General features: G+C 45.2%; 1 protein-coding gene across 1 annotated transcript in view; it reads right to left on the bottom strand.

Annotated features, from left to right (window-relative positions):
• ROR1 (receptor tyrosine kinase like orphan receptor 1) overlaps positions 1 to 14,707 on the bottom strand; it is a 135,940-nt gene that overhangs the window by 8,147 nt on the left and 113,086 nt on the right. Inside the window, exons 5-7 of the mRNA XM_079314063.1 lie at positions 3,457 to 3,584; positions 1,923 to 2,240; positions 758 to 1,003 (exon numbers count right to left, since the gene is read on the bottom strand). Coding sequence (XP_079170189.1) covers positions 758 to 1,003; positions 1,923 to 2,240; positions 3,457 to 3,584 — 692 coding nt within the window. The remainder of the gene's footprint in view (positions 1 to 757; positions 1,004 to 1,922; positions 2,241 to 3,456; positions 3,585 to 14,707) is intronic.

Below are 14,707 nucleotides of genomic sequence, written 5' to 3' on the forward strand. Positions count from 1 at the left end.
GCCCCCACAGGGAGAATGCCATGGAGGGGCTGGAGGGTGTCCAGGGAAGGGGAGGGAGCTGGGAAGGGGCTGGAGAATCCCTGAGGGGCTGGGAAGGGGCTGGAGAATCCCTGAGGGGCTGGGAAGGGGCTCAGGCTGGAGAAAAGGAGGCTCAGGGGGAATTTCTGGCTCTGCACAACTCCCTGCCAGGAGGGGACACTGGGGGGATTTGGGATCTGGGAACAGGGACAGGAGGAGAGGGAACAGCTTCAAGTTACACCAGGGGATGTTTAGATTGGACATCAGGGAAAATTTCTCCACTGAAAGGGTTGTCCAGCCCTGGCACAGCAGTGGTGGGGTCTAAAAAGGGATTTTAAAAGAAATTTAAAAGCTGTTTGGATATGGCACTTGGGGAGGGGGGGCAGTGGTGGCCTTGGCAGTGCTGAGTTGGTTGGACCCGATGACCTTGGAGGTTTTTCCAACCTAAACAATTCCATATTTCTATGATTTAATTTGCCCTAGGCAACAACAACCTGGAGCTGGCAGTGCACAGCCATTCCCCAGCAAATGATTTCCATGGCACCATTTTGTCACTGCAGGGGCAGCAAGGTGTCCTTGGATCAAGGCCAGCCAGCCTTTCCTACAGCTCTGTCCCCAGGGACTCACCAATGACACTTTTGCACCAAACCCTCCCCAGGAACTCACCAAAGACACTTTGTGCACCAAACCCTCCCCCTTTTTGCCCCCAAACTCCAACCCAAACCGTGCCAGGCATTACCACAGGCCGGGACATCGCACAGCTCCGACTTGAAGTTCTCATCCAAGGTGAAGCACCACGGAGCATCCTTCTGGTTTCCAGGGTTCCTGCAGTAGGAGTGGCCCCCGTTGAGCTCGGGGTACCTGGCAGCAGTGAAGGTGTGGGTGTGGGGGTACTGTGAGTTCCAGGGCTGGCACTGCCGCCCCGAGCGCGTCACGCTCACCGTGCCCCGGTAATCCACGCCCGTGCTGTTGTAGCACCTGTGATCTGCAGAGACAGCCAGAAGCCAAATTCACTGGGTGTGAAGGTGAGGGAGTGGGAAAGAGGGATGGGAGAGATGGAAATCTCCTCCTCCATGGCCATCTCACCATTGGGAAATTGTCTTAAGTTGCAATACAGGATGTGACCAAAAGTCTGTATTCTATCACCAGCTGTTAAACCAGGTGGGGCAGTGATCCTTGTCCCCATGGGAGATATCTCCTGTTAATGGGCCAGCTGTTAAACTAGGTGGGGCAATCATATTTATCTTTCCACAGCCCATCCTCCCTCCAGGAGATATCTCCCACTAATGGGCCATTGTTAAATACTGGGTGTGGCAGTGATTCTTATCCCTGTATGAGATATCTCCTGCTAATGGGCCATTGTTAAAGACTGGGTGTGGCAGTGACCCTTATCCCTGTGGGAGATATCTCCTGTTAATGGGCCATTGTTTAAAACTGGGTGTGGCAGTGACCCTGATCTCCTGGCACACATTATCTGCTAATGGGCCATCTTTAAACCAGCTGGGCAATCATCTTTATCTTCCCACAGCCCATCCTCCCTCCAGGAGATATCTCCTGTTCATGGCCAGTGAGTCCCAGTGCATGACTGATAAAATTACATCATCCCACTGGGAGATGCTCCAGCCAGGGGGAGGAGCCAAGCCTTTCCTACCAAGACAAAAACTGATATTTTGAGCACAAAAGACACCTCGTAGCAGCTGAATCTTTCACCATTTTCCTCACTTCTAGCAGGTTGCTGGAAGTGCTCCTGAACACTCTGTACGTTCTGATGAGTTTTAATAAACAACATCCCAAACACAAGAAAACCCATTTCCATCATGTATTTGTTCATCCTGGCTCTGAGTGAAAACAAAAAACACCGAAACAAACCACTGATCAAGCGGTGCCAGACACCTCCCACTCACTTTTGTTGATGGGATCAGCCATGGGGATCCCGATGCGGATGCAGCTGGCCGCCTCGGGGCTGTCGGGCTGGGGCAGATCCTCGCAGTTGGGCAGCTTCAGCCTCATCAGGATCATGGGGTTGGACCTGGCGAAGATGTACTCGGTCTGGCACAGCACGTTCTCCAGGATCTCGCACTCGTCCCGGCACAGGTCCCGGGGCTTGGGGGCGGCCGAGGCCTCGTCGCAGTAGGGGAAGGCGTAGTGGCACAGCGAGGGGATGGCGAACTGCGAGCACTTGTCCGACAGGTGGCTGGAGGTGCCGATCATGGTGAAGGCAGCTGCAAGGAACACGCCAGGGTTTCACCTGGGAATGCTCTCCCTGTGCTGCTGCCTTCCCTCTAAAACCCTCCCTTGGCACTGCAGCTGGAGTGCTCTGCACTGATTACACTGGAAGTTATTAACGGTGCTGATTGCGCTGACAAGGAAAATGCATCAGGTTTTCAACATGGGATTAAGGCTAAGCTCATTATCCAACCCCCAAACACAATTATTCCTTTAAATATTCCTTAAATTATTCCTTAAATTATTCTTTAAATTATTCCTTAAATTATTCCTTAGATTATTCCTTTAATTATTCTTTAAATTATTCCTTTAATTATTCCTTAAATTATTCCTTAAATAATTCCTTAAATTATTCCTTTAATTATTCCTTTAATTATTCCTTTAATTATTCCTTAAATTATTCCTCAAATTATTCCTTTTTATTATTTCCTTTTCCCTCCCAAATAACTTAGAATAATTTACAAATTCATGCAATGTTTGGAAGCTCAGTGGGTAAACCCCAAATTCCTGCGCTGGTTCCTTCGTGAAGGTGACAATTTTTATACAATCCCAAATAACTTTGCAAACTGATTGCTGGAATATTGTGAAATGGTGGCTGCACATTGCCTTTCTTGGGGAAATTAAGTTTGTTTGGTTTTTTTTTGCAATGTTGGCAGAGTTTGGAGTTAAAGGGAATAGAGAAATTTGGGATATTCTGACAGCAAGAAAAAAAAAAATCTCAATATAGAGATGATTACCAGGGCTAGAATCAGGCCAAGTTAATTTATATGAAAAATAGAGAATATCATGATATCTATGATATCTGAATTCAGCAATCCCATTAGCACATCCCACAAAAATAATGACAACTGGTTCTCCCCTAAATCCAAAGGAAAACCACTACCTGCTGCATTATTTCTGCAGCTTTTCCCAGCACCTAAATTATTCCAGCCACCTAAAATCAACAAAACTGGTCCCCCTTTGCTTTGAGAACCTGCTGGGGTAGCAGCAGCACTGAGTCTCCCAGAAGCTGCAAACACACAGCCCCTTCTCTTGAAAATTCTTTTTTTTTTGGGTGTTTTGGGATGAGCTGGAGAAGCAGAAACACCCAGACGAGCTCATGGCAAGAGGGAATAAAGACCAAAGCAAAATAATATTGCTGTTTATAAAACTCCAGCAGCTTTTTGGGAGCAGACAGCTCAGTGGGGAAGCAGCCAAGGAGTTTTTACCCACCTGTAATCTGATTTTCTATCTCCCCCTGCATGTGCAAGGACTCCATGTAGATGGTTCTGTTCCCAATGAAGCGGGCACAGGCAATGCCCCTGTAAGGCTGGCAAAACCCATCCTCCTCATACTCATCCCTGAAATCAGCCAGAAACATGAAATTGTGATTGTAAAATACTAAAAACAATAAGAATTTCTTCCTTCTACTCAACAAGATCTTGAATATTTGTTTGTTTAAATAAACCCCCTTCATCTGCCTGGTAAAAAAAAAAAAAATGGCATTTCAGCTTAGCCAAATTACACATTGATGTTGTATGAAATGAGTGCTCAGAAATACACCCAGCCTTGATTAGAAGAGAAATAGAAACTGCCTGGAAAAATAGGATTGATGTTTATTTAAAGCAGCTAACACGTAGTTTTCTATTTTTGAACCAAGCTTGTGCTTAATATTGATAAACACAGCAGAAAGAGTCATGCAAGCAGAATTTAAAGTGTATATAGAAAATCCAACTTCTGCCAGCACCCATACCCTGGAAATAGGAAATGTTTGCTCAGGCTTCCCTGTGTGGTAACATTTAGTGCTAAAACAGAACCAAAACTGAGACAGGAGTTCAACAGACACATTTCTTTCATTAGGTGCTTTCTTTTAGGCAATATAGGAGACATTTAATCCAGAAATCCAGATGGGAAATTATTTGCCAATGCTTTTCAAACAAAGTAAAGAAAGGAAATTACTGAAGACTCAGGCAGACACTGGGTATTTTGAATAATCATCACCAAACAGGGGGTTTTAGTGGGGTTTTGAAGAGGGGTTTTAGTACATGATCCCTGAAATCCCAACTTCATGAATCAGCACTTCCAACTCCTTCCTTTGAGGATCCACTCAGAGATATTTTATATTTTGCACTGAGATTTTTGGGATGAATTTTCTGGACAGACACTTCGGCTCTGCTTGAGGTCCCAGCAAAAGGAGGTAATTAATGAAAATTTGCTGATATTTTCTTTGTTATTCCTGCCCAGCCCAGCCAGCTCCTCCGTGGCTCTCAAATTCGGATAAACGATACTGGAATATCCCTAGGGATGATGACAGCCGGGTAGGGAGCAGGTTCTTCCCTTTGTGTGCTCAATTCTCCCTCCCCCAGATGCAGAAAACCCAACAGTGCAATCACAGTACTCCTTAATAAGGGAAAAAATCAGAGCTTTTTTTAATCAACTCTGCCATTAAGTTTAACAAAAGCCACTTTCATCCCCTCCTCAAGACCTTGGCTGTGAGCTCTTGGAAATGCAAATTCCACGGGGGCTCTTTGAAGTCTCCCGTTCTTTGTGCGCTGCCTGACAGGGGCAGCGGCCGCTCCCAGTGCCCCGGCCAGCCCCGGTTAATGGGATTAGTGGGAAGAAGCGCTGGGATCGCCTTGCAGGGCATCCCATCCATCCCCCGGGCTCCCGGAGCAGCGTCCCGGGATCCCGCAGCGCTCACAGGGAGAAGCCAAACCCCGGGGATTAAGCGCAGGAATTGATGAGTGGGAAGCGAGGGGGTGGGAGAGATGGAAAACTCCCCCACGGCCATCTCAGCACCGGGAAATCCATGGAAAGGGTCCAGCTCCCACTGGATGATGGTCCCAAGATATTCCCAAGCACGTTGGAAGCTGGGTTGCAAAAGTTTTAGCCGCCAATTAAACTCATCATTAATAGCCCGAGAGAAGGTTGAGGTGCTTCAGAAAGACACCTGAGATGCAGCAGGGACACACAACCACATCCTGGGGTTCCTGCAGGGACTCAGCTCTGGTGAAAATATTTTTATTCGCTTTGTTCTCGAAGAGCAAAACTGAAACCTGAGCTGAAAAACCCCAATAGCGACTGCAGGTTCTGGAGTTCATCTTCTCATCATTAAATGCCCGGATAGGACATTATTAATTAACTGATTTTTTTTCAATGTAATTATAGGATCATAGAATCCTTAAGGTTGGAAAAGGCCACTAAGACCGAGTCCAACCATTCCCCAGCACTGCCAAGGCCATCACTGACCACATCCCCAAGTGCCACATCCACTGTGCCAACATCTGACCACCCTTGCTATGAAACAAATTCCCAAAATATCCACCCTGACTCCCCTGGCTCAGGCTGAGCTGCTCCCTCTCCTGTCCCAGATCCCAAATCCCCCCTGCTGTCCCCTCCTGTCACGGGTCCCCCCTGAGCCTCCTTTTGTCCAGGCTGAATTTATCGTGGAATTTAACTCAGGGACAACACGGAGGCTCCCGTTTGGAGGGAAGGACCCGCAGCAAGGAGTGACAGTGAGCAGGGACACCTGGAAATCCCTGAACAGCGGGATTTGGCAGATAATCTCAGGAGGAGAATATTAGGGTAAAAAGAAAGGCCAGGATGTCACCAGCTCTGCCCTGGGGCTGCATCCAGGGAATTCACACTGGGAAAACTCCAGATTAGTAGCTCGTGAGGAGCAGGAACTACTTAGGATTGTTTTGGAAATCAGCTGCATAATGGAGCAGAAAGGTAAAACAAAGAAAGGAACAGGAGCACCGGGTGTGACAGAGGGACCCCGAGTCTCCGTGGTCCCCTGGACTCCGCTCCGGGGGCGATGGGGACAAGAAAAGGGCTGCGAGGTTCCTCTATTGAAAAGCAGCTCCCTGAGCAGTTTTTGGGAGCAGCCACAGCTCTCCCAAACCCCTTCCCACGGAGGTGACCATCTTTTGCTTTCCAGACATTCATCCAAAAACAAACCATCCAAACCCAGAGCCGGAGCCCGACACGGAACCCACAAAGGGTTCCCGCAGCTTGAACTCATTCCCCACCTCCTGCTGCCCCCTGGCAGCGCTTTGGCTTTAAAAACAGCTATTTCCAGGTTTGGCTTTAAACACAGCATCGGGTTTTGGCTTTCAACACAGCAGTCGCTTTTTTGTTTTAAACACAGCGATCGCTTTTTGATTTTAAACGCACCGATCAGTTTTTGGCTTTAAACACTGCTATTATCAGGTTTGGCTTTAAACACACCTATCAGTTTTTGGCTTTAAACACAGCAATCGGTTTTTTGGTTTTAAACACACCACCTATCAGTTTTTGGCTTTAAACACAGCCATCGGTTTTTGGTTTTAAACACACCTATCAGGTTTTGGCTTTAAACACAGCTATTATCAGGTTTTGGCTTTAAACAGAGCTCTCGGTTTCTTGGGATCAAGGCTGAGCCCGCATTCCTTTCCCACAGCCCGTGCTTGGCATCCCTCACCTGCTCTGTGCAAGGAATCACCGCATCCCTGCTCAGATGTTTCTGCTTCTTGATCCTGATCCCGCACAAGGAAAGGCCCTTTTAGCTCCAGCAGGATGGAAATTAGACCTGATCCAGCAATTAGTGTGTTAACATTTACAGACCAGCTTAAATCCTCATTATTAGGTCCTAACGAACTGGAAGTCAGTCCAAGCCTGGAGGCGTTTCTGATTGTGGATGGATTTTAATGATTTGTGCAAATTCTGGCTCGGTGGGGAGGACAGCAGCCAGCAGGTGGAAGCAGGGACAGCAGCAAACAGGGACGGCAGGAACAATTCCCAAGCACGGCACAGGATTTGGGGTCTGGGGGCTGCCCCATAGCTGATCCCTGCTGCTTGCACTGCCTCACCCCACAAAGGCACGGGAGCTGCACAGCACAAGGTGCTGGATTTTAATGCCCAGCAGATGATGTAGCACCATAGGGCTTGGAGATTATTTCTTTTCAGATTTGGTTTCCTCTCTGTTTTCTGTTTCACTCTATGTTTCCAGCCTGGATGTTTATTTTGGAGCTTGCCCATTGCTTTTGGATCCCCCTGTGACAACACCTCTGGCTTGGTGCAATAATAGCACCAAGGATTCATTCACACCGTGCTCAGGTGTCTCTGATTGCTCAAAGTTCACAGAAAACCCTGAGGAGGAACAGCTTTGAAGGGTGTCCACAGCCAAAACTTCTTTAAAATCCCTTCCAGCCCAGGCCATTCTCTGATTCCATCTCTTTATCTCAGCTGCTCCTGATGTGAGGCTCCAGTCTTACCATTAATTACAATTATTTTTATGGTTACGTACACCCAGTGCCCCTTCTCTGTATAAATTATTTGTACATCGTTAAATAAATTATATTTTGTTCCCTCCTTGTGTTCCAGCTTCACACAGGATGAAATGAAAAGGTTTTGACTTGGCAGATCTCCCTTAAAGCAAACAGATGAATAAAATTCTCTCATACTTTCCAAAGAGTAAAGCCCAGTTACTTGTGCCTTGTTTGGAAAATGGGAACACGTTGGCTCTGTTTCATGATAATATTTCAGCAAATTTCTGCTTTTCACTTTGCAAAAAGGAGAGAACTGCCCAGACTTCCACGTCACTGAGTAATTTAGAGAAAATATCTGGGGAATAAAAACTGCTGCAGTTTCACACCCCTTTAAAGGCACAGGGCAGCCAGGGATGGAGTGGGAAAGCAGAGGCAGAAAGGAAAAAAATATTTATGCTGTGCTTTGACATCATTATAGAGTCCCATAGCACCTCTGAAAAATAATAATAATAGTACAACCTGGGATAGTGGAAGGTGTCCCTGCTTCTGGAATAAGATGATCTTTAATGTCCTCCCCAACCCAAACCATTCTAGTGACTAAAAAAATACCAAAAACTAAAAAAGATCTACCTAAGGAATTGCTTTACTTAGTCATTACCTCACCATTCACTAATGACTGCTTTGTCACGATGCCTCCAATCCAGATATGGATAAAAAATCCAAAATTCTTGTGGGTTTGGGATGCTGGTTGAATGGATTTGCAGTGGGATGGCACCAGAGAGCCCAGACCAGGCTGAGACCACATTAGGGCCACAAATAAAAACTAAATATTGATCAAAAAATCAATAAATCAGCCCTGAGATTCAGCTTCAGAGTCACAAAAAGACTTTCAGATCATTTTATCTCTCCCTAACTCTTTCCTGCTTTCCCTTATTTTCTGGAGTTACAGCTTTATTTCTGCTCCTCCCTCCCTTCTCCTTCCTCCCCACATTTAATTTGTCTTCTGTGCCTCAAATAGTTCTTTCTTCTGGTGACCTAATATTTTAACCTTAAGCATGATGAGAAACAGACTTCACAAACCTGACACTTGAATTAAAAGTGAAACACATGCCTCAGCACAAGTTAATTAAAAATAATACCTATAAGTTTAGCTTGTTTAAGCTATTATTTGACCAGAAATTTGCACCCATCAATAAAGGGAGTCCACTGTTGGTACAGAAATAACAGCAAGCTCCAAGTTACCAAATTTGGCTGGTTTATTTCTCTTTATTTCACAGATAAAAAGATCTCCTTGATAGGAGGGGGCAGGCAGGGGGGATCAGTCTCCCAGAGAACAGGAGGAGAGGAAACAGCTTCAAGTTGTGCCAGGAGAGGTTTAATTTGGATATTGGGATTTTTTTTTTTATGGAAAGGGTGATCAGGCACTGGAACTGGGGCCAGGGTGGAATCCCCATCCCTGCAGGGATTCAAAATCCCTGTGGATGTGGCACTTGGGGACATGGGCAGTGGTGGCCTTGGGGGTGGTTGGATTTGATCTCACATGGCTTTTCCAAGCTAAACAATCCTCTGGCTCTAAGAAACTCCAGAAAATTGAAGAAATTTAAAGAAACTTCGAGAAAAGGCAGATTTTCCTCAAGAATCTTCCCAGGAGCTGAGCCCAGGTGGGAACTCAGAGCTTTCCTCAGCAGTTTGGGGTTGTTGGGTTTGGGAGCATCACAAACCTGAGCTGGGGGTGAATCCAAACCCAATTTTGGCCTCGCTGAATTACTTGCTCAAGCCTCACAATAACTGTGAAAACATTTGGAAGCTCACAAAAAAACTGCAGCTCCACCATAAATCCCAGCCCCAGAAATTCCTCAGCTGGGAATTGCCAGGGCTTGAAAGGGCATCCCCAGGGATACCAAACTGGAAAAGATCCTCCTGGAGATAAGGAAACTCCTCCTTAAAACAACAAACACCGGGGAAAATCGGCTCCGGTGGAAAGGCAGAGCTGTCCCTCTGTGCCCTCATGGAAATGGGATAAGGCACAGACAGAATCTGTTTGTTTTCCTTAAAAACATTTTCTCCCTCTCCGGGGGCTGCACAGACCTGAGAGAAGCAGCCACACTCCAGGAACCACCCAAAGCACTCATATTGCATGAGGGAGGGTTGGAATATTCAGAATTTAGACCCCAATTATTCACATTTTGGTCAGCCTTGAGAAGGATGCCCAGCGCTAAATTATGAAAATCCAGTTTTGAGGAAAGAATTGTGAAAAAATGGCAGGTTTCTACTCAAAAATGGGACAAATCCCTCCCAAAAATTCAGTTTCTAGGAAAAAAAAACCCAGCCAGTCACTGCCCCTTCCTCATGTTAGCCCCAAAAAATAGAATATGTTCCAACACACCTTCCATTCTGTTTTCTGGCAGCAGCATTAAAATAATTTTAAAATAAATTCTAAATTTTTTTTTTTCTTTTTTTTTTTGAAACATCTAATTTTTTAAGTCCAACCAGTTTGAAACTCTACAAGTTTAAATTGTTTTTCTGAGCAACTCAAGGAAAAGCCCAGTCTGTAGAAAAGATGTAAAATTTTGTCCCTTCACAGCCTTTTAACAGCCAATAATTGGTATTCAAGGTGAAAAATCCACTTTTCATTCCCCACAACCAGCACGTTTTAAATTCGAGTGGCTGCAAATACGCAAATTTTTCTGGACCTAAGTTTTAGGACATGGAATTTATTGATATTTCCCAACACATTAAAGAATCCCAAATGCTTTATGTCGTTTTATTTTATTATTCCAGCGTGCCAGCAATTGAGAACACGAATCCCCTCGAGGTTTGCATTAGAAGGAATTATGTTAATGTGCCACTGGGAATGGATCACAGTTTTTTAAGGCATTTTTCACATGATTATTGGGGTGCTTTGATGCAAATTAAAGCCTGTCTGCCAGACTTCCTACCTGTGCCACCAACAATTCAGCTGCAAATCTGAAATTAATTGGTATATTGATAAGCTCCAATGTATGATAGGGCTGATATTAATGCATTCTCCCACTAGAAAAATATTGTTTAAGATAACAGACTTGTTTCTAGAACCTTGTTTTAAAAACATCTGTTCTGGCACACCCCAGCAGTTGCACTGGATCAAATTTGAAAGCTGGGTTTTATCTTGGACTAGGTGAAATTCTCAGATCAATACTCACTCTTATTGTGCTCTTGTAATATAAAACATGGATTTTGCAACTGCATAAAAATTCGAGGATTAAGCCAAACATCATTTAAAAGGCAGGCACACCCCCATCCAGGCAGCAGAGCCATTTAGGGTTGAAAATCAAAGAAACCCTGATATTCCTACCCTGCTGCTCCTTTGATCCAGCCAAGGAACTTTATTTTGGCAAGACCACGATTGGCTGTTTTGTCTGCAGTGCCAAGGATGGAGTAACAATCTGTGTTATACATGGAAAAAAAAAAAACAACCCAGTTGAATCCCAGGGAGTTCCCTGGTTTATCCCACAGAGCTGAGCCTGGACCCTGAATCATCCCCAAACTGCTCCCAGTGCAAAGCAAAACTCCCCAGAGCCTTCCCTCACATCTAGCACTGCTGGAATAATATTTTCTCTTATTATTTCTTGCTCTTTTCCAGTCTCCAAAAGATGGGAACACTCCTGGAAAGGTAAATCCTCATCTGATACTCCTGGGCTAATTGGTACCTGTTGTGGAGGAAAAACTGACACCACCAAATTTTAAATAAATGCTGAAAAATTACCATGAGGAGCAAAAATCAGACAAGATTTCCAAAATCTTGTCAACAGTGCAAAAGAGGCTTCATGATGCTTTCAAGTCCAAGATGAAGAGTTTCTGCTGTAATTCATATTTGTTTGTCACAGGATGGAAATGGTGGAACTGTCACCAATAATGCAGGGTTAAAGGCATTTATTTATCATTGAAATGCAATAAAACAGTTTCTGTTCCAAAAGCAGCTAAAGAAGACATTAGAGAGGAATTGCTAAAGCCAAATCTTTTAAACACAGGCAGGTTGAGACAATTTCCATCCCAGAACTGTAGAAGAAACTTCCCCATGATCTCTGCAGGACATTGTGTGCTGTCCCTACTCACACACATCCTGGGAAAACCCAAATGCCCCCAAATTCAGCACCCAAGCCAGAACAGTGGAATGGCTGGAATGAAGCCCAAACAGGCCAGGATTTGGGGTGGTGACAGAGCTGGGGACAGGTCCCAGGAGTTTATGGAGAAGACACGTCTCAGTGTCACTTTGGCAGAGCCAAGGGCTGGGCTGTGAAGGAAAGAGTGGTGGAACATTTAGGATCCTAAAGGGGCATCTGACCCCATGCACGAGCATCTTCAGAGGTTAAAGACACGTAAAATCAACATGACACATTTTTCTCCTCAAAGATGTGCCCCAGTTAATTGAAAATCAGAGCTGAGCCATACCCAGAGGGAGAAGCTCTACAGCAGTGGGGGCTGCAATGGTCCCTTCTCACTTCAGCCCCTCCAGATCTCTAAACCAGCTGTGAGCCTTGAAAGGGAACTGGCTTGCAAAGTGCTCTTAGGGCAAAAGAATGTGTCCATTCATCTGCAGCAAAATCAGGAGGGAGAGAAAATTTATTTGTTGAAAGTCAATTCGCCGACAGGAGAAATTTGGCTGGAGAGCTGTGGCAGGGTAAGGTCTGTGATTCATTTTTGCTGAGCACTGCTCCAGGCTGGCTCAGGCACCAATAACAGCACCCAAACAGCAGCTCAGATGATAAGTGCTTTCCTTCCTCACCCAGGTAACCACACATGTTTTCCTGTTAACAAGATCAATAAACTTGACACACTCAGAAATGGATGATTAACTCCTTTTACAGTATTTGAGGTGGCCTGGGGTTATTGCTTTGAGCAGCCAGAGCTGGAACGTCAGGAGTGGTTTTAATTATCAGGATAAATAATGTAACACCTTATAATCTTCTCCCTTGCACTGGTGGTGGAGCTAAAGGAGTGAGCAGTAACTACAGGCTGGCTGAGCAGTGATGTTATCCCTGTAGGAAAACTCATTCCCAAGGTTTTACACCCTGCTGAAGTCACAAAGGCCCCTCAGGTCACCATAGATTTATTCCCATTTTTAATGATTTTACTAGGCTGAATAAACCCTTGCACCAACACTGGTTCAAGCACCCAGCTCTGGATGTCTCACCAGGCAAAAAAGCCAAAGCTCAGCCCTGAGTCTGGCTGAAGGGGAGGAGAATCCCAAACTGCCCACGGAAAAAAGGGATTTACAGGCAGGCAGAGCTGGCTTTTCATGTGGGTGAAAGAATGCCAAGGACAGGAAACAAATCCATCCCACAGAGCCACAGACACTGCCTCTCCTTCTGCCAGGGCCCCGTGCTTGCAAGGCTGGAATTATTCTTATTATTCCTACTTCTTGTTCTCTTGAATAATTCCTGCCACGAGCAACTGGAGCTTTCACTACTGCAATGTTTAAAATGTTTCATCTTCATTCATTTTCCAGCCCACTGGCAGATAAACCAAAAACCTGCTTGAAGCTGTGCCCAGAGCTGAGCTTTGGATCTGAGGAACCTCAGCAGATCCCTCCTTTCCTTGGTTCCCCATCACCACAAAACAAAAAGAGCAGAAAAGATTTGGTTAAGGAATATCAGCAGCAGGTGGGCACTGAAGTAAAAGAACAAAATGAGACAGAGGTTGAGATTTGCCCACTGAGATTTTACTGCTGGCTCGTGTGAGAGATTTTACTGTGACCACAGAAACATTAGAGGCCTTTAAATTGAATTTCCCTCCTAATTAAAAGCCTTATGGCACAGGGGAACCTCCTGCACCTTGGAGGTGACCTCAGATATTACAAGTGGGTTCAGAAATCTGTGATTTGTTCTTTATCCCACCTTTCCACCCAGCCACTCCCAAGGCCCAGGAAAGTTCTGGAGCAGCATTCAGCCACCAAACCCTGCAGGGTCTGAAGTCAAACAAGGACTTGGAAACCCACTTGTTCCATGTGGGACACGTTCCATTTTCTCTTTCAGAAAGTCATAATTAAATCACAATTTCATTTGTCAGTTTTCTGACTCAGTTATGTTGAACTCATGACAGCCAGAAACCATTTTACACACAGGTTGCAGAATTATTTCCCTTCTTCCCTCCTCCACCTACAGCCCCTTCCACCCTTCCCCAGGAGTAAAACATTGGGCAACAGAGGCAGAGAAACCCAAATTATGTGTTCTCTTGCAGCACTGACTCCTTGGAGAGACTCTGAACCCACCACAGCAGGGAAATCAGGGACCTTGTTTTCAAAGAATTTAACTTTTTGCTGTATTTTAATTTTTAACTGCTTAAGGTAGATCAGCAAACCCCCAAAACAGAACAGAAAGCTCCCAAAGCCTGGGGCTGAGGTGTATTTTCCACTGTAAAATACAATCCTTGTCCCCAAAAATAACAACTTCCCACCTCTATTTTATCAACACTGCAGTGAAAGGCTGCTGAAGAAGGAACTGGGTTGGATTTACACAAAAATAAAACAACAGATCAGTGATTTTCCTGTGTTGCCTCAAGCATGACAAAAATCAGGTTTACTCTCATACGAATTAGAGACTCTCTAAAACATCAGTTTTGATTTGTCCTCTCTGAGCTCACAACACACATCCAGGCCAAGTCCTTCCAAAGCCAGGCTTTGCTGAGCCAGGACTGAAACCTGAGCCAGGCCAGGATGGCTGAAATCCATTGTCACTGCAATATTGTCAGATCTTTCCTCACGGCCTCCAGGCTCAAAGAAATCCCTCTAAAACCACTTAAAATGTCCTTCTGATTAGAGCTAAAGGAGAATTTTTTGATTAAAACTGTCTTAAAGAGCAAACAGCACCTCCTGAACGCTGGAAATGCTTCACAAAAACTTTGGTTTGGTCCAAAGTGCTGCTGCAAGCTTTTAGCAGCTCCACCAGGGATTTTGGGGTTGGCTTCAAAGGAGCTGTTACCTGGAATGACCACATGAAATATGGGAAAAGCAGATTATGCCTCTGCTCTGAAGCACAGCCAGCATCTCCCTGCTCTCTGCTGGCTTAGGGGCTGTGCAATTTTTATTTTTATTTTCTGAGACAAATGCCTGATGGCCTCTGGCAATGAAAGCAAAGTTTGGAAGCTCAGAATCTTTAATCAAATCCAATAGTTTTGTTTCCAAGCAGATTTAGCTGCAGACTTAAAGTGGAGTTTAGGAGCACAGGTCCCCTGTCCTGGGGGGATGAACTCCAAGC

Source organism: Erithacus rubecula (genome assembly GCF_903797595.1).
Source record: "Erithacus rubecula genome assembly, chromosome: 10".
In the NCBI taxonomy this organism is placed as follows: domain Eukaryota; kingdom Metazoa; phylum Chordata; class Aves; order Passeriformes; family Muscicapidae; genus Erithacus; species Erithacus rubecula.